The sequence below is a fragment of the Lemur catta genome, chromosome 15 (assembly GCF_020740605.2).
Source record: "Lemur catta isolate mLemCat1 chromosome 15, mLemCat1.pri, whole genome shotgun sequence".
Classification (NCBI taxonomy): Eukaryota; Metazoa; Chordata; class Mammalia; order Primates; family Lemuridae; genus Lemur; species Lemur catta.
Genome location: NC_059142.1, coordinates 34,328,339 through 34,352,355, shown reverse-complemented (window position 1 = coordinate 34,352,355; position 24,017 = coordinate 34,328,339). Strand labels below are relative to the sequence as shown.

Below are 24,017 nucleotides of genomic sequence, written 5' to 3'. Positions count from 1 at the left end.
AACTGTTTTCATCAACTTTTTTGGTAGCATCTTTGACAAGTAGCTTAACTTTTCTGTCTCAGTTTTCTCCATTTGTAAAACAGATATAAAGCACTTACCTCCCCAGAGTTGTTGGGACAATTTGCCTAGAAAACCTGTGTGACAGCATTACAGAGGAGGTACTCAATGTTCCCTTGCTCTCTTCTGTTTATGTACCCTGTAGAGTTGCCCATCTCTGCCTTCCCATCCAAGAGTGCTTATCTTTTTCGTAAAGCAGAATCATTACACTCCTGTCTTGTCATTAAAAGTCTCTGCAGCTGGGCATAGTGGCTCACACCTTTCTTCCCAGCTACTCAGGAGGTTGAAGCAAGAAGATCACTTGAGCCCAGGAATTCGAGTCCAGCCTGTGCAACAAAGCGAGACCCCTGCTCTTGAACTCCTGGCCTGGAGCAATCCTCCCACCTCAGCCTCCCAAAATGCTGGGATTTCAGGTGTGAGCCACTGCACCCGGCCTCTACAAACATTCTTGAAAATTACAGTGTAAAGCAGGTAGTTTTCAGGTGGGGTCTAGTTTCCTGCTGGAACAGTGTCCCAACTAGGGGCTGCCTTCTGGACCTTACTGGAACCTTGCATGCAGTAAGCCATACTCTAAGTGAGTGACATGTCATGAACTTCTCTGTGCTCCTGAACCTGGAGAACTTGCATCCATGCATGAAACAGGTTGGTAGGGCTAATAGTCATGAACTGTACAGAGACCATATAAACTCTTATTTATTGAAATTCTCAGGAAGGAAAATCCCACTACATTCAAAATCGAGATTATATCTTTTTTTAATTTCTAAGACAGAAATCACAAACGTGTGTTTTCTCTGCTTGCCCAGCATTATTTGTTAATGTGTGTATGTATTTTGCATAGAAGTGCTGTGTGATACTTTTATTTTTCTGACGGACTGTTAAATAGATACTACAATCTGTTGCTAAATTTAGTTTATTAATTATGACTATATTAACACTAGCTTAAGCCCTAGAAGCATTTTTAAAAAAAAAAAACAAAAAACTTTGTATTGATGTATATGATAGATTCAGAAAAGTATACATATTTTAAGTGCTTGCTGGATGAATTTTTAATAGAGAGAACATACCCATTTAACCAGCGGTCAGATCAAGAGACAGAACATGACCAGAAACCAGGAGCTTGATCGTGACTTCTTTGAGGTCATGAGCCCTCACCCACTAGCCACTCTCCTGACTTCTAACAGAGTAGATTAATTTTGCCTGTTTTGTACATAGAAGTGGAATCAGACAGTATACTTTTTTCTGTCTGGCTTCTTTCATGTAACATTATTTTTGTGAGATTCATTTGGATTGTTGGGTGTAGTCATAGTTCCTTTGCTCTCATTACTACATAAAATTACAAATAATAAGTCATCATTTATCTATTCTACTGTTTGTTTATTTTATTTTATTTTTTTTGAGACAGAGTCTCGCTCTGTTGCCCAGGGCTAGAGTACTGTGGCATCAGCCTAGCTCACAGCACCCTCAAACTCTTGGACTCAAGTGATCCTCCTGCCTCCGCCTCCCAAGTAGCTGGGACTACAGGCATGTGCCACCATGCCCAGCTAATTTTTCCTATATATTTTTAGTTGTCCGGTTAATTTCTTTCTATTTTTCAGTAGAGACAGGGTCTCACTCTTGCTCAGGCTGGTCTCGCACTCCTGAGCTCAAACAATCCGCCCACCTCCGCCTCCCAGAGTGCTAGGATTACAGGCATGAGCCGCCACGCCTGGCCTCTATTCTACTGTTGATGGGCATTTGGGTAGTTTCCATATTGGAAATGACACAAATATCCCAATACTTATCTTTTGCTGAGCATAGGTATGATTTCTGTTGGATATATACTTAGGAGTGGGATTATGCACATTACTTTTTTAAGTGTACGTTCAATAGAGTTCAGTATATTTACAGACATGTGTAACCATCACCACAGTCAATTTTAGAACATTTTTGTCACTTCACAGAGAAGCCCCATACCTCTCTATCCTCCCAGCCCTAAGCAACCACTAAATCTACTTTCTGTCTCTATAGAATTTCCTATTATGGACATTTCATTAGAAATGGAATCATACTGTTTTGTATGGTTAAAAAACAGGAGATAAGCCAGGCACAACATCACACGCCTGTAATCCTCACTACTCAGGATGCTGAGGCTTGAGCCCAGGAGTTCAAGGCTAGCTTGGGCAACATAGCAAGACCCCCATCTCTAAAAAAAAAATAATAAGAAGATGATCAAAGTAATTTCACGAATCACATGGTTTATTGACATCGAAAGAGATTTTTTTTTTTTTTTTCCGAGACAGAGTCTCGCTCTGTTGCCCGGCTAGAGTGAGTGCCATGGCATCAGCCTAGCTCACAGCAACCTCAAACTCCTGGGCTTCAGCGATCCTACTGCCTCAGCCTCCCAAGTAGCTGGGACTACAGACATGCGCCACCATGCCCGGCTAATTTTTTCTATATATATTTTTAGTTGGCCAGATAATTTCTTTCTATTTTTAGTAGAGACAGGGTCTCACTCTTGCTGGTCTCGAACTCCTGACCTTGAGCAATCCACCCACCTCGGCCTCCCAGAGTGCTAGGATTACAGGCGTGAGCCACCGCGCCCGGCCACGAAAGAGATTTTTAAAACATTTTTGTTCACAGTGTTTAATGTGAGAGAGAACAAGAAAGCCAATCTCATAAGAAACACACTCAATAGAGGAGCTACCTTAAACACATAGTGAGTTCCAATTTTGTTAGAGTCTCGTTATTAAACTCTAGTTGCTCAACTAGGATGAAAGCAGGCCTCTGTAGAAAGTAAAGCCTAACTGAAGTTTGAGACATATCTTTAGATAAGAGATTCTCAGATAGATGGCTTGACCAACACAGCAGGGATCCCCAAGGACACTAAGGTTACTACTCCACGCTAGAGGGCGGTGCCAGAGGTGGAAATTAGTTTAAGAGATTAGCTCAAAGGCTATCAGGGTGTGGTCCTGGCTCAGCTTGAGCTTCCAATCTTCAGAGACTTGGCCAGGCAGCGTAACCCTGCCACAGCCTAAGGTCTCAAAGTGTCTGTCCAACTCTTGGGTTTATATATACAGTCGTGCATTGCTTAACAATGAGGATACAATCTGAGAGATGTGTCATTAGGCAATTTTGTGTGTATGTGTGTGTGAGTGTGTATTCAGGGAGGCAGAGGAAGACAATGGTTTCTAAAGATAAAATGTTGGCTAGGCACAGTGGCTCACAACTGTAATCCCAGCACTTTGAGAGGCCACAGTGGGAGGATCGCTTGTGCCTAGGAGTTCAAGGTTGCAGTGATTAATGATTGTGCCACTGCCTGGGTGACAGAGCAAGACCCTGTCTGTAAATAAATAAATAAATAAAGGTAAAATGAGGCAGGTTACATACGTTGCTTTGAAACAATTATGCTTGGCTCTAAGGGTCCATGTTGGACAGGTAATTGCTGGGCAAGTATCTTCAAGAACTATTTTTTGTGTACGGTTACGGTGGCCTTTGTGCAAGGTTATAGTTTTGGCAGAGTCGTTTGTGATAGTTCTTGCTATTGGACAAGCGTGTGAGAATCCTCCCTTCATGGTCTTCGCCAGCTCCATTTTGTCAAGGTTTGACAACATCACTCCATTTTGATTCTGACAACTTTTACATAAGCTATGTATGTTTTGGAAATCATTTCAAAGCTCCATGACACATGTAATGTATGGTCTTTTGTTCCTGGCTTCTTTTACTTAACATACGGTTTTCAAGGTTCATCCATTTTGTAGCATGTATCAGTATTTCATTCCTCCTTATGGCCAAATAATATATTCCATTGTATGGATGGACATGCCACATTTTGTTTATCCATTCATCTGTTGCTGGATATTTGGGTTGTTTCCACCTTTTGGCTATTGTTAATAATGCTGTTGTAAACATTCATGTACAAGTTTTTCTTTGAACACCTCTTTTCAGTTCTTTGGAATATATACTAGGAGCAGAATTGCTGGATCATATGGTAATTCTATGTTTAACTTTTTGAAGAACCACCACACTGTTTTCTACAGCGGCTGAACCATTTTACATTCCCACCAGTAATGTATGAGGATTCCAATTTTTCCACATGCTTGCCAACACTTGTTATTTTTGGTTTTTTTTGTTTGTTTGTTTTTTGCCTTGTTAGTGGGTGTGCAGTGGTACCTCATTGTGGTTTTAATTTGCATTTCATTTGCTTGTTGGCCATTCATAGATCATCTTTGGAAAGATGTCTATTCAAGTCCTTTGCCTATTTTTTAATCAAGTCATTATGTGCATTATTTTTAATTCAGCCATTTGGTCATTCACTGGAGCACCTCTTATGTTCCCAGCACTGGGGATAAAGCAGTGAACACAGTAGCTACCAACACTGAAAAGTCAAGAGACTTCTAAAACAAATAAGATAAAATTCCTTGTTCCTGACCTCTCTTATGAGACCTAGGCCTGAATTCTCAGGGGCCGGCTCTCTGAGGGCACCTTTAGGTGAGGCTGTGCTTTGTCTCATCACAGTCCCTATCTGGCTTCAGTCCTACCTGGCTCCTGAGGGCTTGATTTTACAATACCCAATCTAATATTTACTTTAGTTCTTTGAGTTGAGACCAACTTGAACTGCTGGTTTTTCTCCAACTCCTTAAGCTTCCCATCCCACATAAAAAATAATAATAATAATAATTTCTTAAAACCAAATGTCTTTAAGAATAGAAAAAGAAGTGACCAACCAGCCTGCCACACCCACCAGGCATTTGGGGTGCGGGCAGGAAGGAGAATCCATTTGTTTGTGCTTGGGCTTTTGAAATGATGGGTGGTTCCTGCATTTATGAGCAAATTGCATTGATTTTACGAGTTTCTAGAATCCTTTTAACTCCTTGGAGGAGCCACCTGTTTCCACCTCAACCCTGCCCTACCCCAGGCCTGGTTTCCTGGGATCGGTTAGTAAAAATTGTGGAAAAAATTAAATTGAGGTTAGATCATCTCCGACGATCAGGTTGGAGATAAATCAAACCGGAAAGAAGTGCCTGTGCCCGCTCTTTTCTGATCTGGGTGCGGACGTGAGCAGGCAGAGCTGTAACACTGAGGCGGTGGTGCTGGGTTCCGTGCTTCTGTTTACCAGCCAGGTGGGCCACTCGACGTCTTTGTACTTCAGCTTCCTTCCCTGTAGAACGGGAGTTCATAATTCTCACCTGCATTTTTTTTAGAATTAGATTACTGTATATCAAAGTAACCCAAACTGAGACTGACTTAAAGGAGATGGGAGTTGCTTTTTCTGGGAGACAGTCAGTCTGTGGCTGGTTTCGTACTCCCTGCTATCAAGGCTTCAGGCTCCTTCTGGCCTGTTGCTCTGTGGTGCCTGAGATCACCATGTGGTCTAAAAGGCTACTGTTCCTTTGCTGTTGCAGGCAGCATTCCAGCCAGAGGAAGAAAAAAGAGAAGAAGTTCCTTCCCTTTAAGGATTCTTCCCTGAAGATGCACACGCTACCTCTCCTTAAACCCCACTGGGGCCAGGAGCAGTGGCTCACGGCTGTAATCCCAGCACTTTGGGAGGCCGAGGTGGGAGGATCACTTGAGGCCAGGAGCTCGAGATCAGCCTGGGTAACATAGTGAGACCCTGTCTATATTTTTAAAAAAACAAAAACAAAACAAAAATAAATCCCACTGGCCAGAACCTCACCACTGGCCAGACCAGCTGCTGGGGAAACTTGGAAACATGGTCTTTATTCTGCACGGCATGGCCAGCTAAATATCTGAGGGGTTGTGTTATTAAAGAAGGTGCAATTGGGTTCTCTGTCACACCACCTATCAGAGCTGCCGCGAAGTTAAAGAAGATAACACACGTGCCAACTGAACTGGGTTTTTTTGCCTATAAATCAGTCTGTTGATTTCCCAAGTAGACTTTCTAGAAGGCTACTGTTTGGTCTGGAAACCATGGTGAATGAGTAGAAAACTAAGTTCCAAACCAGATAGGACTCCTGATCATCGGGAGACTAGGAAGATGCTTGTTGTGAGGCAGAACCCCCACCTTTCAATGCCTTATTGACAACGACACCAGGAAAGTGGCTGAGATTTGCACTTTGCTGTCCCAATCCGGGTGCTATGCTGTGGGAGGTGGCCTGCCAGGCCCAAGGTTATCCACTGAATGTGGAAAGTGTAGGTAGATTCAGGATCCATCAGTCGTAAGCAACAGAAACCCAACTCAAACTGGCTTAAATTTAAGGAGGGAATTTATTGGCTTTTGAAAAGTGAAAAGTCCCGAGGGCGATAGATGTCACAGTACCTGGGTCTAGGGATTCAGACACCTCAAGATTAAGTCTCTAGGTGGCCACCGGGGGCTACCTCATCAGTTCTTTAGGTCTGTCGGTTCAGGGCTAGCAGGGCGTGGGGGCCTGCCAGGACCTCAGAGTCCCTTGAATCTGGGATGTTTTCTGGCCCGGCATACCTGAGGGCACCACCTGGCTTAGGTGGCTCACTTCTCACCCTTTGAGAAGATTGCCCAGATAATTTAGATACATCCCTTTTCACTTGAGAATAATCACTGATCCAGACTTTATAGGTAGGGAAGCTGAGGCCTAGAAAGGAGAAATCCTCTGTCTTCATTTGGATTCCCTGAGAACAAGGACTTGGGAGCCGGTAGTTTATTTTGGAGAGGGGCCCTAGGAATCAGGAGGGAGGAGGTACAGAGAGAGAGGCAGGGGGGAAGAGAAGCCAATGTGGGTGTGTTATTGAGGTCGGTGCCCTAGGCAACCAGGCTTCATCCACCAGGCCCTCTGAGAAGGAGCAGATGCCTCCCAGAAAAGGGCAGACTTGGGGCTCTGGTCCCGTAGGGCTGAGGGCTGCCTCCAGGGGTATTACCCTCTCTGCTCTTCCAGGCTGGCTCGGCCTGAAGGACTAGGGCTCCCACATCCAGGAAGTCCCTGAGCAGACAGCAGACGGACTCGCGAGGAACTATCCTGGCCCCTGTAACTGGAGTCAAGGATGGGCTGAGGAGATGTGACATGAGACACCGAAGGGTCTCAGCCAGCAGCACACCTGGGGTGAGACCTCAGGATCCCCAGTTCCCAAGGGCTGGGCATGGTGAGGCAGGGCCCTGGCTCCAGAGCTTCAGCAGTGCCCCTCCATGGGATGCTCCCCGCTGCCTGCCTGGGCCTGAAGCCCATGTCAGACCCGCTCCTCCTCAGCCTCTGGTGAGGCGGCAGTGGTCTCCCCACTTTTGCTCCCTCCTGCCCTGCGTACTCTGTTCGTCCCAGAAGTTGCCCCCCACAAGGCATGAGAAGTCAATCCACAGAAGGTATACGTGGTCTTCCCAGAACGACAGCTGCAGAATGAGCTGCTGAGGGCCCGGTCAGGGGTCCTGAACAGCTTCTGCCTTCTCCCCTCTAGAAATGGTCTGACACTGCCCCATGCCCAGGAATCATTGTCTGTTTAACTTAGGGGTTGCCTCACCCATGGGAGATCCAAACCCCAAGGCTGACTTCCTACCCTTCACTGGGGAGAAGGCTCTTGTCTCCAGGCTACTCCTCAGCTCCTACTCAGGGCCAGCGGCATGGAGCCTTGGCGCAGAAAGCCTGGGAAAGGAAGCAGGTAAATCTTGCACTGCTGAGATGAAGCAAAGGGGTGACTTGGGACGGGGAGGAACAGCCTCGCCCTGGACGCTGCACCCTCCTGATAAAACCCATAGAATAGCACAACGCAGTGAGTAACACTTAATGGGAACTACTGACTCTCGTCGATAGTAATGTGTCCATATTGGTTCACTAATTGTAACAAACGTACCACCCTAATGCAAGAGGTTCATAATAGGGCCAACTGTGCCTGAAGTGGGTGGAGTGACTAAGTTACTCCATTAATGGTAACACTTTACTAAAAAGCTAGGTGTGGTGGTGTTCACCCGTACTTGGGAGGCTGAGGTGAGTGGATTACATGAGTCCAGCTCAAGACTAGCCTGAGCAACATAGGAAGACCCCTTTTCAAAAGGAAGGAAGGGAAGGGAAGGGAAGGGAAGGGAAGGGAAGAAAAGAGAAGAAAAGAAAAGAAAAGAGAAGTAAAGAAAGAAAACTGCATTTAAAAAGTTTGTTATTTAAAACAAAAACAAAAAGAGGCCCCTGGGAAGTCCGAGTGTCACATGGCCTACTTAGGACTGTGTACCCTCACTTGCCAGCCCTGGGTCGCAGTTGCTGAGCTCCCACCCAGACCTAGGTGAGAGTGTAGACAGGCCTCAAATTCTGTTCCTATCAAAGAAGGTGCCCCAGCTTCCAGGCCGTCACTGGGTGTGTGCTAGGCAATCTCTGGCTGGACTCCAGATAGAATTTCCAGGGGCCAGCTGGGCTGAGGATCACTCCCTTGGTGGCCCACCCTGGCTGGGAGGGTGTGGAGGTTTGGAGGGACATGCAGGGTTTCCCTTAGGCAGGACGGGGATGGGAAGAGGACCACTTGGCAGGTCTCAGCAGTGAGTGGCCCTGAGGGTGCACAGATTGCAGGGACATGTGGAATTGGGTGAAACAACAGGGGGAGAAGCAGGTAGAACTCAGGCTGGTAGTTGTCGAAGGCGGGGGTTTTGGGGGAGGAAACACAAGATCTGTCCCATGTACCCCTAGGGGAGAATAGATTATCTTCCTTTTGTTGCCTTCCTTGCTCAGTAGTCTTTATCCATGAGTCGAAATGATTTGTTTATATCCCTTCCTTCTCCTACCACACTGTGACCACTTAGAAGGCCAGGACCAGTGTCATATCCCTCTCTGTATCCCTAGCACCTGGCACAGGCTGGCTCATAGTAGGTGCTCACTAAAGCTTGCTTGACAAAATGAGTCAAAGGCAGGTTGGGGTGGCTTGGATTACCAGGAGGACTGTTGTCAAAGTGTGGTCCATGGAATCCTCACCCACCAGGGCAACCTGGATTGTTAAGACTCCCACGTGATCCTTGGCACATATGAGTGCTCAATGAGTGTTTCGAGTGAATGAATGCATGAATGATCAACACATGCATGGACAGATGGTTAAATGCCTGTGGACCAGAGAGCACTTCACCGTTCCCAAGGCACCTGGCACCTGGCAGCCTGTGGAAGAACGGGAGCCTCCATGTGCCCTCTCAAATCCCTTTCCTATTCTATCTTTGACCTTCAAGCCCGGAGGAGAGAAGCTGGCCCAGCAAGGAGCCCAGAAACCTAAGGCCTTGACTCTGGGTCCAGGCATGGCTTTATTGGGTCCTCAGGAAGGACCCCAGTGACCTCTTTATTCTCTAAGAAGCAGGGGGTGAAGGCGTAGGTGTGGCCGTGCTTTGTGACATCTGTCTGTGTAGGTGGGCTCTCCCGGGCTTCCCTGGGGCACCTCATCCTTCCCAGGAAGGTGAGGGAGGGCCCCTTGTCCCCAGCTTGGGGTAAGCTTGCCCTGTCCTATTGCCTTGGGGTTAAGCTTGAGGTCGGGAGGGGAGGGGTGATTCTAGGCTAGCAAGAGGATCTGGAGAAAACCTAGCAGTCTTCAAAATGTTGTCGGCGTTCTAGGTCCAGCTGGGTGTGCCGCGCTCTCTGTTCCGGGAGGCCCATCTGGTACAGAGCAGCCCATAGTTCCTCTCCCTACAGTTCCAGAGAGGCGGATCGCACCTCCCCGCTGCCCATTGGTGGCCTCAGCTACATTCAGGGCCACACCAGAATTCATCTTGTCAGCAAGACTGTGGGCCGGTGCCTGGATGCCACAGCACAGCGGGTCCCAGACCAAGAGGCCTTGGTGATCCTCCACGAAAACATGAGGTTGACCTTTGCCCAGCTCAAGGAGGAGGTGGGTCCTGACCTTGAACCCTCAAAGTGGGCAGGTGTGAGTCCCCAGGCTGCCCTGGCTGGGCGGAGCCAGGAACGCAGGGCACCTGGCTAAGGGGCAGTGTGCTGGGGCTGCCTGAGAGCCCCAAGGGGGTGGCAGGACAAGGGGAACAGACTGAGGCGGAGGTGGCCTGGGTGCCTCCTGCATCAGCAGCTCCTGGGACACTTATTAACCATGTGTACTCCAGGCTCCTCTGCACCCCCACTGAGGCCTGGGAATCTGCCTGTCCCTTTGCTCCCAGTGGTTCTGATGTGAACCCCTGAGCTACACACTGAGGGTGGGCATCACGGCCCCTTCCTGCTTGCCCCGTCTCACCCCTCGTGCCCATCTGTTTACACCAGGTGGACAAAGCTGCCTCTGGCCTCCTGAGCATTGGCCTCTGCAAGGGTGACCGGCTGGGCATGTGGGGCCCCAACTCCTACGCATGGGTGCTCATGCAGCTGGCTGCCGCCCAGGCGGGCATCATCCTGGTAAGGAGGGGCTTGCTGGGCACAGCTACAGGGGATGCCATTCCAGGAAGCCCCTCGGCCCCTTGGCCCCAGAGCCAAACCAGTGCCTGGCTGGTTTCAGACCAGGTAGTGGTGCTTTCTCCTGAGGTCGACCAAGGAGGACTTCAGGGGATGCAGAGTGCTACCCCTGTGCCTCCTGAGGGTAGACGGGCTGCAGGAGGGACAGCGGCAGATTCACCGAGCCACCATGGATCAGAGCAGGTGTCATACTCTGTCATACGTACCCTTACTGTTTCCACCAGGTGTCTGTGAACCCAGCCTACCAGGCTATGGAATTGGAGTATGTCCTCAAGAAGGTAGGACCCATTTCTGGGGGAGGGGCCCAGCTGGGACCTGACACAAGGGGCTTCCAGTTGTCACAGAGGCTGACAGGGGTGAGGAAAGCATGCACAGTGGGTGACGTGCAGAGTTCCTTAGGCTCTGTGTGGTTGGAAGGTCTCAAGTCCACTAAGAGAGTAGTTGGTCAGACACAAGGCTGGCTTGAGTGTTGGAATGGCACGTGTGTGTCAGGACAGTTTGTGTGTATGCGTGTGTGTGTGTTTGTATCCTGGTATGTGATGTATATGTGTCCCATGGTGTGGTGCATGTATGCTTGGGGCTGGTACGTGTGTGTATTTATCTTGGAGTGCGGTGCCTGTGTGTGTGGGAGGTGTGTGTGTGTAAGAGAGTGGTGCATGCATGCCCAGGGTAGCGGTGCATGCGTGTGAGAGAAAACAACTGATTAGCAAGGACTCCCCCGCAGCCTTGGTCTGGGCCTTCCTGCTGACTGCAGGTGGGGGGACTCCCCTTTCACAGGTGGGCTGCAAAGCCCTCGTGTTCCCCAAGCAATTTAAGACCCAGCAGTACTATGACATCCTCAAGCAGATCTGTCCAGAGCTGGAGAATGCCCAGCCGGGGGCCTTGAAGAGTCAGAGGTGAGTGTGTCGCGGGTTGGGGTTGCAGCTTGTAGCTTGCCTGACTCCCTCACCCCCTACCCAACCCCAGGGACAGGGCTGGCATCTCTCTGCACCCTTCCTTAGCCCCTGGCTCTTATCATTCTCCCATCCCCCAGGCTTCCAGATCTGACCACAGTCATCTCAGTGGATGCCCCTTTGCCGGGCACCCTGCTCCTGGATGAAGTGGTGGCGGCGGGCAGCACACAGGAGCATCTGGACCGGCTCCGGTACACCCAGCAGTTCCTGTCCTGCCATGACCCCATCAACATCCAGTTCACCTCGGTAGGGCAGAGGTCTCCAGGCACCAAGCCCAGGCTGACACATGACCCCTACCCCTGTGCCCCATCCACAGGAATGAGAGACAACAGAGGTCAGGAGAACAGGCACTCTCTCCTGAGACCGGCCAACAGCTGCCCTCTCTGCCCCAGAAAACATCAGCAACTGGTGTCCTTGTTACACGGCCCCCACCCCAGCCCTCCCACTCCCAGTACAGTGGCAGATTCACTGAGCCGCCATGGGTCAGAGCAGGTAGTGTCTGTCTCTCATTTAGCCAATGGGGAATCCAAGGCCCAGAGAAGGAATTTGCCCAAGCCCATGCAGCTTGAGGGCAGCAGAGTCCTCTGAGCCACATTGTGATGGGCATAAGGACAGACACTTTATCTTCTGCATTTCTGGACCCTGACACCTGGCACCATGGTGGACCTTTTGCCTATATACGGAATGGACAGGTGGATCCAGGACAACAATCCTGGTCTGCTGACTCCAAGTCCAGTGCTCTTCCAGGCAGTGGCTCAGGGTAGGAAGGAGATGGGGAGAAGGGAGGCCAAGCTGTCACCTGCTTATCTTGTCAGGGGACAACAGGCAGCCCCAAGGGGGCCACCCTCTCCCACTACAACATTGTCAACAACGCCAACATGATAGGGGAGCGGCTGAGACTGCATCTGAAGGTGAGGCGGTACCAGGCTCAGGGCAAGGCTACAGGGAGGGGGAGGCTTGGGCAGGAGTGGGGGGGTTGCTGGGACCCCATTGCAGCTAGAGGAAGTAGCTTCTGGGGCTTCTGGCTCCATGATAGACCAGCCTCCCGTCTCCATCTCCAGACGCCAGAGGAGTTGCGGGTGATCCTGCCCAGCCCCCTGTACCACTGCCTGGGTTCTGTGGGGGGAACAATGGTGTGTGTTTTGCACGGTGCCACCCTCATCGTGTCCTCTCCGATCTTCAATGGCAAGAAGGTGCTGGAGGCCATCAGCAGAGAGAGGTGAGCATCGGTGGACAGGCTACCCTTGGGCTCATGACACCCTTCTATTCCTCACTCCTGTGCCCTGACTCCTTGCCAAGGCGTCTCCTCCCTCAGCCAGCAGACTTGGGGATGTGGGTAGTGGGGGGCCAGTCCCTGCCTCAAGAGCTTCTCCTGCCTGCTCCCTACAGCTTCAGCCTTGGCCCTTGCTGCAGGTTCTTGGGGGGGGTGGGTGAGAAGAGGGAGTTCCCTTCTACTTCCAAGCCTAATTTTGAGACCCCCCCCCACAGAGGCACCATCGTGTACGGCACCCCCACCATGTACGTGGACATGCTGAACCAGCCAGACTTCTCCAGTTATGACATCTCGTCTGTGTATGGAGGTGGGGTGGGGCTGCTTCCCCCAGACTTTTCTTTAGGGGGCAGAAAGGGCACTACAGAAACATGGGTGGGAGGGAGGCAGATCCCCAGTGTCCCAGACACCAGCCCAAGGCCAGCTGCCCGGTGTAGGAAAGGCTCAGGGTCCAGGGGAGAGGAATGTTGTTCTCCCGAATGAGCTGTAGGTAGAGGGACTCCACTGGGGTTGGGGAGCTGTGTCAGCCATTTCTCTGGTTCAGGTGTGATCGCTGGGTCCCCTGCACCCCCAGAGCTGATCCGAGCCATCATCAACAAGATGAATATGAAGGAGCTGGCGGTGAGTGGTGGCCGGGCAGGGCTATGGGCAGAGGGCAGGCCAGGCCTGGGGTGAGGACAGACCCACAGGCCCGGGGACCAGCCCAGGCCAGATCTCCAAGGGAGACGCTCTCGGCCAGCCCTCCTTCCAGAAGCAGATGTGAGAAAAGACAGTCCGACCTCATCAGCACCCGGCGAGTCAGGGAGATAGGCAGCAGCGCAGTAAATATTACACATACATAAATTTATATTTATAGAAATTTGGGGGAGAAATGTAGCATGAGGGGATGGGCAGCAAAGCACCGGTGTCCTACTAGAACGTCCTGGCAGGTGGGGGTGGCAAAGTTGGGGTATGGGCTTAAGACCCTTTCTGGAAGCAAGGGCTGGGCAAGGATCTGATGCTTGTTTTCACATGGCAGGGAAAGAGGAGCAGCGGAAGGATGATTCTGGAAGGGTGGCCATCCTGATGACCACTCCGTTCTGGTTCCAATGGACTTGGGGGTCTCAGGAACAGCTTCTCTGAGAGGAGCTGGGGAGGCATGATGGCTGGGGAGGGGCTCTGTGTCCTCCCCAGGACACTGTTGGGTGGAGCTCGTTGGTGGGGGACACTGCCGGGTGGAGCTGGTTGGTGGGGGAGTGCCCTACGCCCGCTGCCAGGATGTGTCTAGGTGCAGGCAGCTCTGTGCATCAGCAGAGGCTGTGGGGAGAAGGTGGCGGTGGAGGTGGGAAGGTCAGTAGTCTCTCCGGCAGAAGGCAGAGGCCAGTCACCAGGACTGGCTGGGTCAGGACCTGCAGTGAGGCAAGGATCGATGTCAGGACCCCAACAACCCAGGTGATGGTCGGAGAGATGGTGGAGTATCCTTTCCTCCCTTAGAGGGGGGCCCAATCCTGCATGCCCATCCAAGGGAAGTGGGCATCCCGGGAGATACCAGCTCACTCCTGGAATCTCCAGAGAGAGAATGGGGGACCTGTCCACCTGGCCCCCACCTGTTTAATGGCGGCCGGCTTTCTTGGACCTCTTGGTGGGGAACTTGCAGCTGCGGAAGGCGTCTGTATCACGGATGTGCTGGCCCTTGAACTTGGCAGGGGAGGCACAGGTGGCATCTGGGCGGGAGGCCTTGGCTTCCAGCCACCTAAAGAGACAGAGAGTTGCTGGGGTTGGGGAAGAGATGTGGGGGTGCTGGGGCAAGGGACAGTGAGCTATGGGGTCAGAAGTGACTTGGCCGCAGAAGAATCTGGAGCTGTCATCCTCATTTTACAAATGGGGAAACTGAGGCTCCTAGGGTCCCATGCCTATTAGGTAGCAGATCTAGGATATATGCCCAGGATGTCTTAGTGCAGGGCCAGTGTGTCTCTGCTCCACCATGTGAGGGTGGGCTCTGGGGGTGACATGCGGGTGTTCTTACCGCCGAAGGCCCCGGAGCTGGCAGGTACACTTCCAGGGGTTGTTGGTGAGGGTGAGGGTTTCCAGGTTGTCAAAGGGGAAGTTGGAGGGCAACTGGTTCAAACGGTTGTTCTCCAGATGGACGTGTTTCAGCGTGGTCACACCCAGGAAGGCACCATCTGAGAACTAGGGAGCAAGGTGGCATGAGTGAGCACCCCAGCCCTAGTGTCCAGCCTCAATCACCTCAGAGGTACAGGGTCCTTCCCTAGACATGAACAATGGCATCTTGAGGAGTTTCCCAGTTTTCAAAGCAGTATGACCAAGTGGTCTCAGACGATCTAATCCACACAACCCCTTTTGAGATAGGTGGTGTTACTGCCAATATGCAGATGGGAAAGTGGAAAAAGTTCAGTCCTTTGCCCAGGGTCACACTAGCGCATAAACAGTAGCCACAGGACCACACCCAGGCCCTCGGCCACTGACATTGCTGGCACCACACTCCCTGCACAAACACAGTTTGGCCCCAGCAACCAGCTGGTACACAATGAACCCAGTCGGTGTTTGGTGGAGTGGGCGTTGGGCCCGGGCTCCCCACAGCCCCAGGGTCCTGGGACTTCCCCCAGCTCTGTCCTCACTGCTCCCTTACTGCCTGCCAGACGCTATTTGCGGAGCCATCTTGGTGGAGACTTTGGCCAGGTTGGATGGCTCCAGAGGAAATGTTCTATTGGTGCCCACATCTTGGCCGAGGCGCCACAGTTCCTGTCTGGCCTCCCCTGCCCCAAATCAGCCCTTGATTCGCTGCTTTGCTGCCCACTGGAAGATCACTCTGGCACTGGTGGGCCACAGGGGAATCCAATTTCAGCTGGAGAGGGGCCAGGGCTGAAGAAGAGCTGGCCCCATCCACTCAGATAAAGGTTGGCTGCTGCCCAGGTAGGATTCTGCCCACATCTCCATGCCTGCACCCTCTCCTGTGGCCCAGGTTAGGGCGTGAAGTTCTCTAGTAATCAGACTGTCCTCTACCCAAACCTCCTGGCTGAAGTCCCTGTAACCCTGGTCCCCACCCAAACCTCTTGGCTGAAGCCCCAAGAGGATAATACACCAGAGTGATTTTCCAGTCCCAAGGAAGGGTTTCCGCTCTGATCCAAAGTAGCCCTACTTGGCCAGACATTAGCATCCAGGGGAGGAAAGACTGAGTGAGGATGCACACAGGAAAGGGTTCTGGTGACTAGGATGGGCAAAGGGCAGTCAGCAGTCTTGGGGACAGTGAGGCACAGCCAGTCCTCCCTCTGGGGAGACAACTGGAGCCTTGTTGCTCCTGCCTTTGCCCCCCATGGAGCCCACGGGCACCATGCCTGCAGCCTGGGGAGCCCTTGGTCCCCATGCCTTGACCTCCCTACTCAGTGAAAATGGATCTGAGGATGCAGTGACTAGTGTGTGTGTGTGGACCAGGCGGGGCCATCCACCCATGGGGCATGGAGGAGGTCTTCCTCAGATATTTGCTCCCCCCTCACTCCCCAGCCCCCCACTCTACCTTTGCATACACGCACAGCCCCCACCAGGAACAGGGTCTCTTTGTGGGCCTGATTTGCTCAGTGCCTCTGGAAGGCTCCTCAATAAACAAACCTTCCTTTATGGGGTGGTAGGTTTACTGGAGACGGAAAAACAGCAGAGGAGGGGCGGAAGGCCCGACAGGAAGAGGTGGCTGCTGCTCACAGTGGGGGGTTTGGGAGCACTGGAGATGCCTCCTAGGGGCTATTTGTGGGGCCAGGGCAGCCCCACTCCTTTTATAAGTAGGCATCCTAAAAGGGCAGTGGCTGAGACTAGCAAGGATTAGGGTGAGGATGGGACAAGGTAAGGGACAGAGGTGGCAGTGCTCCTCGCCTTGCAGATAGCCAGAGGGACAGGGAAGCTGGGGGTAGGGGATGGTGCCAGCTGTGGCCCTGGCTCCTGGGGCCTCCAGGGAGGGAAGAAGGAGCCAGGGCAGAGCTACCACCCAGGAGCTTACCTTCTCCAGGTTGGTGTTGTCCAGCCAGAGGGTCTCCAGGTATCTGCCAAAGGACTGGAAGGCATTGTCAGGGATGCTTTTCAGGGGGTTGTGGGACAGCTTCAGCTCCTCCACCACCCGCAGCTTGTTCAGAGCAGCAGAGGGGTAGCTGGACAGCTGGTTCCTGTCCACGTGGAACTTGGCGAGGTTCTCCACGTCGTCCAGGGCCCCCGGCTGCAGGGAACTGAGTGCGTTTTCCGACAGGTAGAGCCAGCGCAGGTCCTTGGCGCCCTGGAAGGCGCCTGAGCGCAGCTCACGGATCTTGTTGTTGTTGAGCTGCAGGATGAAGAGGTTGACCAGCGGGGAGAGCAGCCCCCGGGGCAGCTCAGTCACCTTGTTATGGTCCAGGTAGAGGTAGGTGAGTTCGGTAAGGTCGTCGAAAGCACCGGGATGCAGCACGCGGATGTCGTTGTGGGACAGGTACAGGTAGATGAGGTGCTTGAGGCCGCGGAAGGCGCCGGCGGCCACCTCGCGGATCTGGCAGTGCTGCAGGTGCAGCGACACGAGGTTCGGCATGGCCCGAAAGGAGTTGGCAGCCAGCACCGGGAAGTTGTTGCGCTGTAGGTTGAGCAGCTTGGTCTTCTCTGACACCTTGGGGATCTTCTGCAGCCCCACCTTGTCGCAGATGACGTGCTGCAGGTCGCCGTGGCAGTGGCAGTTCTGCGGGCAGGCGGCCAGCGCCGGCAGCAGGCCGGCCAGGAGGCCGAGGCTGAGCAAGAGCATTGGGCGGGCCATGGCTGGGACGCCCGGGGCCGGGGCTGGGGGCAGCGACGGCGGCGGGGCGCGGGCAGCGGCAAGTCCTGGGAGCTCGGGTCTCCTGCCCTATTTATACGGTGGCCGTGACCACAGTCCGCGGCCTGAGCCAGCTCCTACGTGGAGCATCGAGGCCACCGGGCTTAACTCCCTCGCGTCCAGAGATGCGCTCCCGCCCTCGACGGGGCGGGGGGTGGGAGCCTCTCTCCCGACTGGCGACCGCGCATGGAGGCTCGGGACAGTGGCCCCCCGACCCCGCCCTTTGCTCCCGGCTCTCGGATGCGGCTTCTCTGCCCACCGCCTTTCCCTAGGCTTTCCTTGCGGGGCGGGGGTGGGAATGGGTGCGTCTGGAGCCCCGCGTATACACGGGGGAGAGGGAGGCGTTCCCTGGACTTATTTGTTTGCTCAAGTTTGAGCCTCCACGCATCTCGCCCCCCCTCGGCCAGGTGCCCTGGCCGCGCGGCGGGAGGAAGCGGGACTGGACGGCCGGACGCGCGTCTCGCCGCGGTCCGCCCGCTGGCGGCGCTTTAATGGGGCTCTTGTGCGGCGCCGGCCGAGCGTGCGAGCCGCTGTGGCGTCGGGCTCCCCCTTCTGGCTAGACACTCCCAAGCCGAGCCTCCGTCCCCACCCCTGGGCTCCACCCCTCGCCGCTCTCCCCAGCCCTGGGCTTGCGTTTCTGTCCCCTGCGCCCCATCCCCTTTTTCCACAGCTGAAGGCTAAGCAGGAAAGTGAGAGGTGGGCGGGGAGTTGTCCACAGGAATGGCAGACGCACCTGGAGGCCACAGGCCACGCAACAAGCACAGTCGCACCATGACCCCCTCCCTAATCTCCCCAAAATATCCCCATCCCCTCATCCCCAACCCCAGTGGTCAGGACCCGCCCCTGAGGGGTCTCAGGGTGGTGGCCGAGTGGCGCCAAGGTGTACTTGGCAGAGGCCACACTTGGGCAGTCACCCCAGGACAGTGAGGACAGGTGAGGGGGGCCAGGTTGAGGGACAAGCCCTGGACAGCGCAGGCTGCCAGACTCTAGGTTCTGTGGGCAGCCCCGCCCCAGCAGCCAGATTGCTGTGTGCCCATTTGCTAACCACGATGTCCGGATCCCTGTGGAAAGGGGATGGTGAGCAGGCAGGGTCACAGCTCAGGCCCCAGGGTGAGTTCCAGGCTGCCTGGCACAGGGTATTGTCCGTGTGGGGTGTGGAGGGAGAAACCAGACCCCAGGTTCACCCCAACCCCGGCTGTGCCAGAGCCATACCAGCTCTGCTGCGTCAGGGGAAGTCCCGAGGGGGCAAGGGAATGGAGGAAGGTCCAGTGTCTTTGCTGGTTGGAACACAGGGTAGCTAGCCCCTCTCCCCTCACCCAGTACCCAGGTGTGGGGGCCTGGTCTCCAGGGCTTGCCCTTCTCCCAAACCCCTCTTGCCTCTTGCCTCTAGAATAGGGGTCATACTTGGCCTAGAACATTCCCTGCTGGTATTTAGGCTCCTCCAAGGCTGGTTCTGGTTTCTCTGTTGTGCAGGATGTTCCAACCACTGGAAGTGCAAGGGGGGGCAGCGTGCCACTGGCTTTTTAAACCCCTGCTTTGGCTGTATTTTTATTTTGATGGAAATATATTCACAGGAAATTCTCCAGAGCCCGAGGGGCACTTACCCCAAGGCCAGGCACTTGTCCCGGGTTTAGGGGGGAAGGGTATGTCTGTGCCACTCCCAGCTGAGCCAAGGCAGGCTGGCTTTCTCATCAAGTTGGGGACTTTGGCTTGGAAGCAGGGCAGGGGGGATGTTGTGGCCTGAAATCAGGAAGGTGGGGCTCAGGCAGCCTGGGGATATGGGACAGAAGTCTGGAGTGTTGGTAATGCCGAGAGCCACAGGCACAGACATGAGGCTGCTGCAGGGAAGCAGCATTGAGAGAGCCCGAGCTAGCAGAGAATGGCTCTCCTGCTCTCAATTTTATTTCAGATCTGGGGCCCCTGCAGAGATCTAGTGTGGTCACCATCCCAGGGCCTCTGCCTTGTGACCCTGAGCCCTGCCAGTGATCTCCCTGCCCCGCCATCCGGCTGCCCTCCACTTTCCCCTATCTCTTATGAGTTCCTTCCCATTCCCCCAGGGTAGCTCACCCCATCGCTCTGCAGTCACTGAGCTCCCACCTAACACCCTTTCTGGACCCTCTAGGTTGGTTACGGAACCACAGAGAACAGTCCTGTGACCTTCATGAGCTTTCCTGATGACACTATGGAGCAAAAGTCAGAAAGTGTGGGCAGAATTATGCCTCACACGGAGGTGAGCCCCTGACCAAGACCCCCGGATCCCACCTCCCAGCACTCAACTGGGGCACACCCGCCCGGGACATCTACTGCTTTCGGTTAGAGATCCAGACCCTCAGGGTGCCGAGAGCCTCCCAGCAGCAGGGGCTGGCTGGGCCCGGCCCGGCTTTCTCTGTGGGCTGCAGCGTGAAAGGGGAAGAGCTGAAACAGCGGCCATGAGCAGCTGCCAGCTGAACTTCTCCGCAGCCTCCCTTCCTGTCTGAGGTGTGTTTTTGCCAAGCCCACTGTCTGTTTCGGGCAGCCACACTTGCCTCAAAGAGGAGCCAGAGCACAGAGATTTTTCCTACACAACTTTTCTTCCCTCAAAGGCCCCCCGCCTCTCACTTCGGCAGAGTTCCTCTTTTTGCTAGGCGTAAACACTTCATTTCCCAAGCAGTCTGTCCCTTTGGGGGTCCTTTGCCCCTCAAAGGCTTCCCCAGAGCACATCTCAATCTCAAATTCCCAGCCATCACCCCTTTCCTGCTCCAACACTGGTGGTTTATGCCAGCCGGCACCTGGTTTCCCCTGCCCCCTTGTACCCTTCCGCCTGTGGGATCACTACCCATGTGCCCAAGTAGCTGCTTTCCCTAGGGCTGACCTCTATCCTGGTGGGGATCTCCCTTGGCCTCCCCCCTGGAGCAGTCCTGCACACAGTGAGGGAGCAGGGACGTGAGCCCCCTCCCAGGTGTCCAACAGCCTCATCGGCACTTTCACTGGGATGCCCCCCAGGAAGGTGAACAGGGCCAGGCATAATTCTACCCATTTCACAGATGCAGACACTGAGGCACACAGAGGCTCAGCTTTCCTTGGCATGGTGGCTACAGCTCATTTCTCTACTAGGCTTTCAGATGCCGCCTCTCCTGTTCACATGATGCTGCCACGCCACCTTCTTTGGCTTCTTTATTTGCTGCTTAATGGGAAGTAAGAGGAGATTCCCTTCTCTTCTGCACAGTTTATAATTCTTTAGCCGGTCTTGCCCTCCACAGGTGTCTTTTTCTATGGCAGCTCCCTGCCCACTCTGTTTTCTCAGCACCCCCGGCCTGGGCCTCAACTGTTCTCCAACTGGTGATGGGTCTACTCTAGCCTTTGTCTCCCTTCCCTGGACTGGGATAGGCAAAGCCAGGGGCCTCCTTACTGGGGGGGGGAGGGAAAGCAAAACTCTCCCCCGTTCCCAAGGGCCACCTACCCGGAAGCAAGGGTGTAGGAGGCCCCAAGCTGAAGCTGGCTTGTCTCAGGCCCAGATCGTGAACACAGAGACGGGGACGCTAGTGGCGCTGAACACTCCCGGGGAGCTGTGCATCCGAGGCTACTGCGTCATGCTGGGCTACTGGGGCGAGCCTCAGAAGACGGAGGAAGTAGTTGGTCAGGACAAGTGGTACCGGACAGGGTGAGAGGGCAGGGTGGGGCAGAGGGGAGGCTGGGGGTCCTGAGGTTGAGCTGGGGACATTAAACTAGCACAGGGAGGACACAGGTGTCAAAGTGGCCGCTCACATCCTGGAAACTTAATTTCCAAAACGTGTACGATAGGATAATCCTCCACAGTATGGTGGAAAGCGACTAGGACAGTGCACCACACCAGCGTTCAGTCTGAGCCCAGAGTCAGTCACTCGTGTTAGCTCAGCAGATTCTCACTATGCACCTACTATGTGCCGGCACTGTTCTCCACGCTGGTGGTCCACTGGAAAGCTGGAGGTCCACTGGAGGGCCTGGGAGGACCCCTTCTCCCCCTTTATTCACAGATTTAAATGTTGTTCCATCTGCTGGAGGGCCACCACACATCTGGTGAAGGAAGAAAGGTGATTTCCAACATCGATAAGCACCACAAAGAAAATAAAATCAGGTTATAGGCGACCAAGTAGTTGTGGTGGGAAGGGGAGCGTCCCTTAGACTGGGGGGTCAGAGAAGGCTTCTGGAAACATTTGAGCTGAGATCCAAATGATAAAAACTAAGCCAGCCATGAAAAGAATATGTGCAGATATGTTGAGAGGGAGAGAGAATGTTATCGGCGTTGGTTTCTTTTTGTCTGCCTCCCCCACTAGACTGTAAGTTCCAGGGACTGGGGCTTGTTCCTGCCGTGTCTCCCAGCGTCTAGAGCAATGGGAGACACATAGTAGGTGCTTGATAAATGCTTGATGAGTGAGCAAGGGTGTGAGTGAGCAGATGGGGCAGAGATGAGAGGCCATTCCTGGGCTTCCCTTACAGAGACATCGCCATGATGGACGAGCAGGGCTTCTGCAAGATCGTGGGCCGCTCCAAGGATATGATCATCCGGGGTGGTGAGAACATCTACCCTGCAGAGCTGGAGGACTTCTTTCACACACACCCGAAGGTGCAGGAAGTACAGGTGAGGCGCCCAGCCCAGGTGAGCCCAGGTGAGCCCCCAGGAGCAGGAAACACGTGTGAAGATGGTGATGTCTGATATTTGTCTCTGTACCTGGAAGGTGGTGGGAGTGAAGGACAGCCGGATGGGGGAGGAAATTTGTGCCTGCATTCGGCTGAAGAACGGGGAGAAGACCACAGCCGAGGAGATCAAAGCATTCTGCAAAGGGAAGGTGGGAGCCTCAGCCCACCCCAAGCTGACGCGGCTTGGTTCTTCACCCACCTCCCCCTGCCAGCCAGCCCACGGTGGGGGTTGCTCTGCCCTTGATGAACCTGATTCCCTGGCCAGGCAAGCCCTTGGTCCCAAACCCCTGACCCCGTGACCTTGCCCTCAGCCTCACACCTTACCTCCCTTTGCTCTGCAGATTGCCCACTTCAAGATTCCCCGCTACGTCGTGTTTGTCACAAACTACCCCCTCACCATCTCAGGAAAGGTGTGTAAGGTGGGGCAGGGCAGGCCTGGGGTCTGGGGACCGGATGCAGAAAAGGCCAGGTGGCCCCACCTACACCTCCCTCAGCAATGGGCAAGAGAGTCCGTGGAAAGGCTGGCGGTAGGGAGACCCAGTCACCCCATCCCGGTCTTCCCCAAACTTTCCTGGTTTTAGCACTAATAGCCTGGGAAACTTCTCCGTCCCAGGCAAACCAAGACAGCTGTCACCCTAGCAGAGGCCCCAAGCCTGATACTCATACCTTTGTCTTTCCTCTAGGTCCAGAAATTCAAACTTCGAGAGCAGATGGAACAACATTTAAATCTGTGAATAAAGAGGGAGAAAGGGTCTTCCCAGGCCCTCCTCCTGCCCCTCCCCCCGCTCCCCTTGTCTGTCTTTGTGATTTGGCATAAAGAGCTTCTCTGTTTTCTTTGGTCTCTTGCTGGTGTGCTGTCTTGGCAGCTACTACGGGATGGAGAAGGGAAAAGAACGAAGGGAAACTAGCATTTTCAGACCTCCTGTTCCTTGTCAGTGCTGATGCAGAGCACTTTGATGTGCATTATCTACTTAATGTAACCCCCACCCTTGGTATCCCTTTGAGATAACAACCCAATTTTTAATCTTAGGCTATACTTCTTTAATTCTTTCTCACATTGTTGCCAGATTAGTCCAGCAAGGAGTATGCTTTTTTTCTAACAGCTTGATTGAGATATAATTCAAATACCATCCTAACCCATTTAAAATGGACAATGCAGTGGTTTTTAGTATATTCACAGATAGGTGCAACCATCACCACAGTCAATTTTAAATATTATCATCACCTCATACCCTTTAACTATCACCCCTCATCCCCCTGTTCCCCAGTCCCCCACCAACCTAATTTTTATTTTTCATTTATTTATTTGTTTTTTTTGATCAATGAACCTGGGGCTTACTGGATGGGCAGGGCCAGGTAAAGCAGGTTGTAGCCTGACCCAAGAAATAAAAACAGCTGGGTTCCAAGCGGCGCACAGGTTCCCAGTTTGCAAAGACAGAAAATTTCCTCCTGCCTGCCCCCTTACCTTCCAGCATACCTGCCCACTGCAGCGGATGCTTCCTCTTTAGTTTTTAAGAAATGAACACAGGTTTAGGTCCTCTAGGGGCCAGGCACTCTGCTAGGTGCTTTCACGTACATTATCTCTCAAAGTCTTCCCAACAATCCTAACAAGTAAGCATTGGCCCCACTTCACTAATGATGAAACTGAAACTCAGGGAGGTTCAGTGTCATGCTCAAGGTCACACAGCTGGGATTAGAACCCAGCTGTCTGTGAAACGGTTTCACTGTGCACTGGTTGCCAACTTGTGTGAGTCTGGTGGGCAGACCACCCACCCACGGTTACATGCAGCAGGTTAATTGCTTACAGATAGGCCCCCCCAAGGCTCAGGAAAGCTACTGAGGCAGATGGAGTCTCATCTGTGTATGCCCCACTTGCACTGCAGCAGAGGGACCCCAGAAATCAGCCCACCCTGGGTTTTATACCCTGGGGCCACATGAGATGTTGG

At 53.3% G+C, this 24,017-nt stretch overlaps 2 protein-coding genes across 2 annotated transcripts in view; one reads left to right on the top strand and one right to left on the bottom strand.

Moving 5' to 3' along the window:
- The window catches only part of ACSF2 (acyl-CoA synthetase family member 2), a 40,329-nt gene extending 17,424 nt beyond the window's left edge, over positions 1–22,905 (top strand). Inside the window, exons 2-16 of the mRNA XM_045525717.1 lie at positions 9,612–9,807; positions 10,188–10,316; positions 10,598–10,651; positions 11,151–11,269; positions 11,407–11,572; positions 12,142–12,237; positions 12,388–12,545; positions 12,815–12,906; positions 13,141–13,217; positions 19,538–19,645; positions 20,904–21,055; positions 21,871–22,012; positions 22,110–22,220; positions 22,413–22,481; positions 22,755–22,905. Of these exons, the coding sequence (XP_045381673.1) occupies positions 9,612–9,807; positions 10,188–10,316; positions 10,598–10,651; positions 11,151–11,269; positions 11,407–11,572; positions 12,142–12,237; positions 12,388–12,545; positions 12,815–12,906; positions 13,141–13,217; positions 19,538–19,645; positions 20,904–21,055; positions 21,871–22,012; positions 22,110–22,220; positions 22,413–22,481; positions 22,755–22,805 (1,720 nt within the window). The 3' untranslated portion in view covers positions 22,806–22,905. The remainder of the gene's footprint in view (positions 1–9,611; positions 9,808–10,187; positions 10,317–10,597; positions 10,652–11,150; positions 11,270–11,406; positions 11,573–12,141; positions 12,238–12,387; positions 12,546–12,814; positions 12,907–13,140; positions 13,218–19,537; positions 19,646–20,903; positions 21,056–21,870; positions 22,013–22,109; positions 22,221–22,412; positions 22,482–22,754) is intronic.
- On the bottom strand, positions 14,187–17,519 carry CHAD (chondroadherin). Its single transcript, XM_045525718.1, has 3 exons — positions 16,585–17,519; positions 14,602–14,765; positions 14,187–14,328 (listed from the first exon to the last, which is right to left on the bottom strand). Exons 1-3 carry the CDS (start codon positions 17,356–17,358, stop codon positions 14,187–14,189), a joined length of 1,080 nt encoding a protein of 359 aa, XP_045381674.1. The 5' UTR covers positions 17,359–17,519.
- Positions 22,906–24,017: the final 1,112 nt, after the last annotated feature.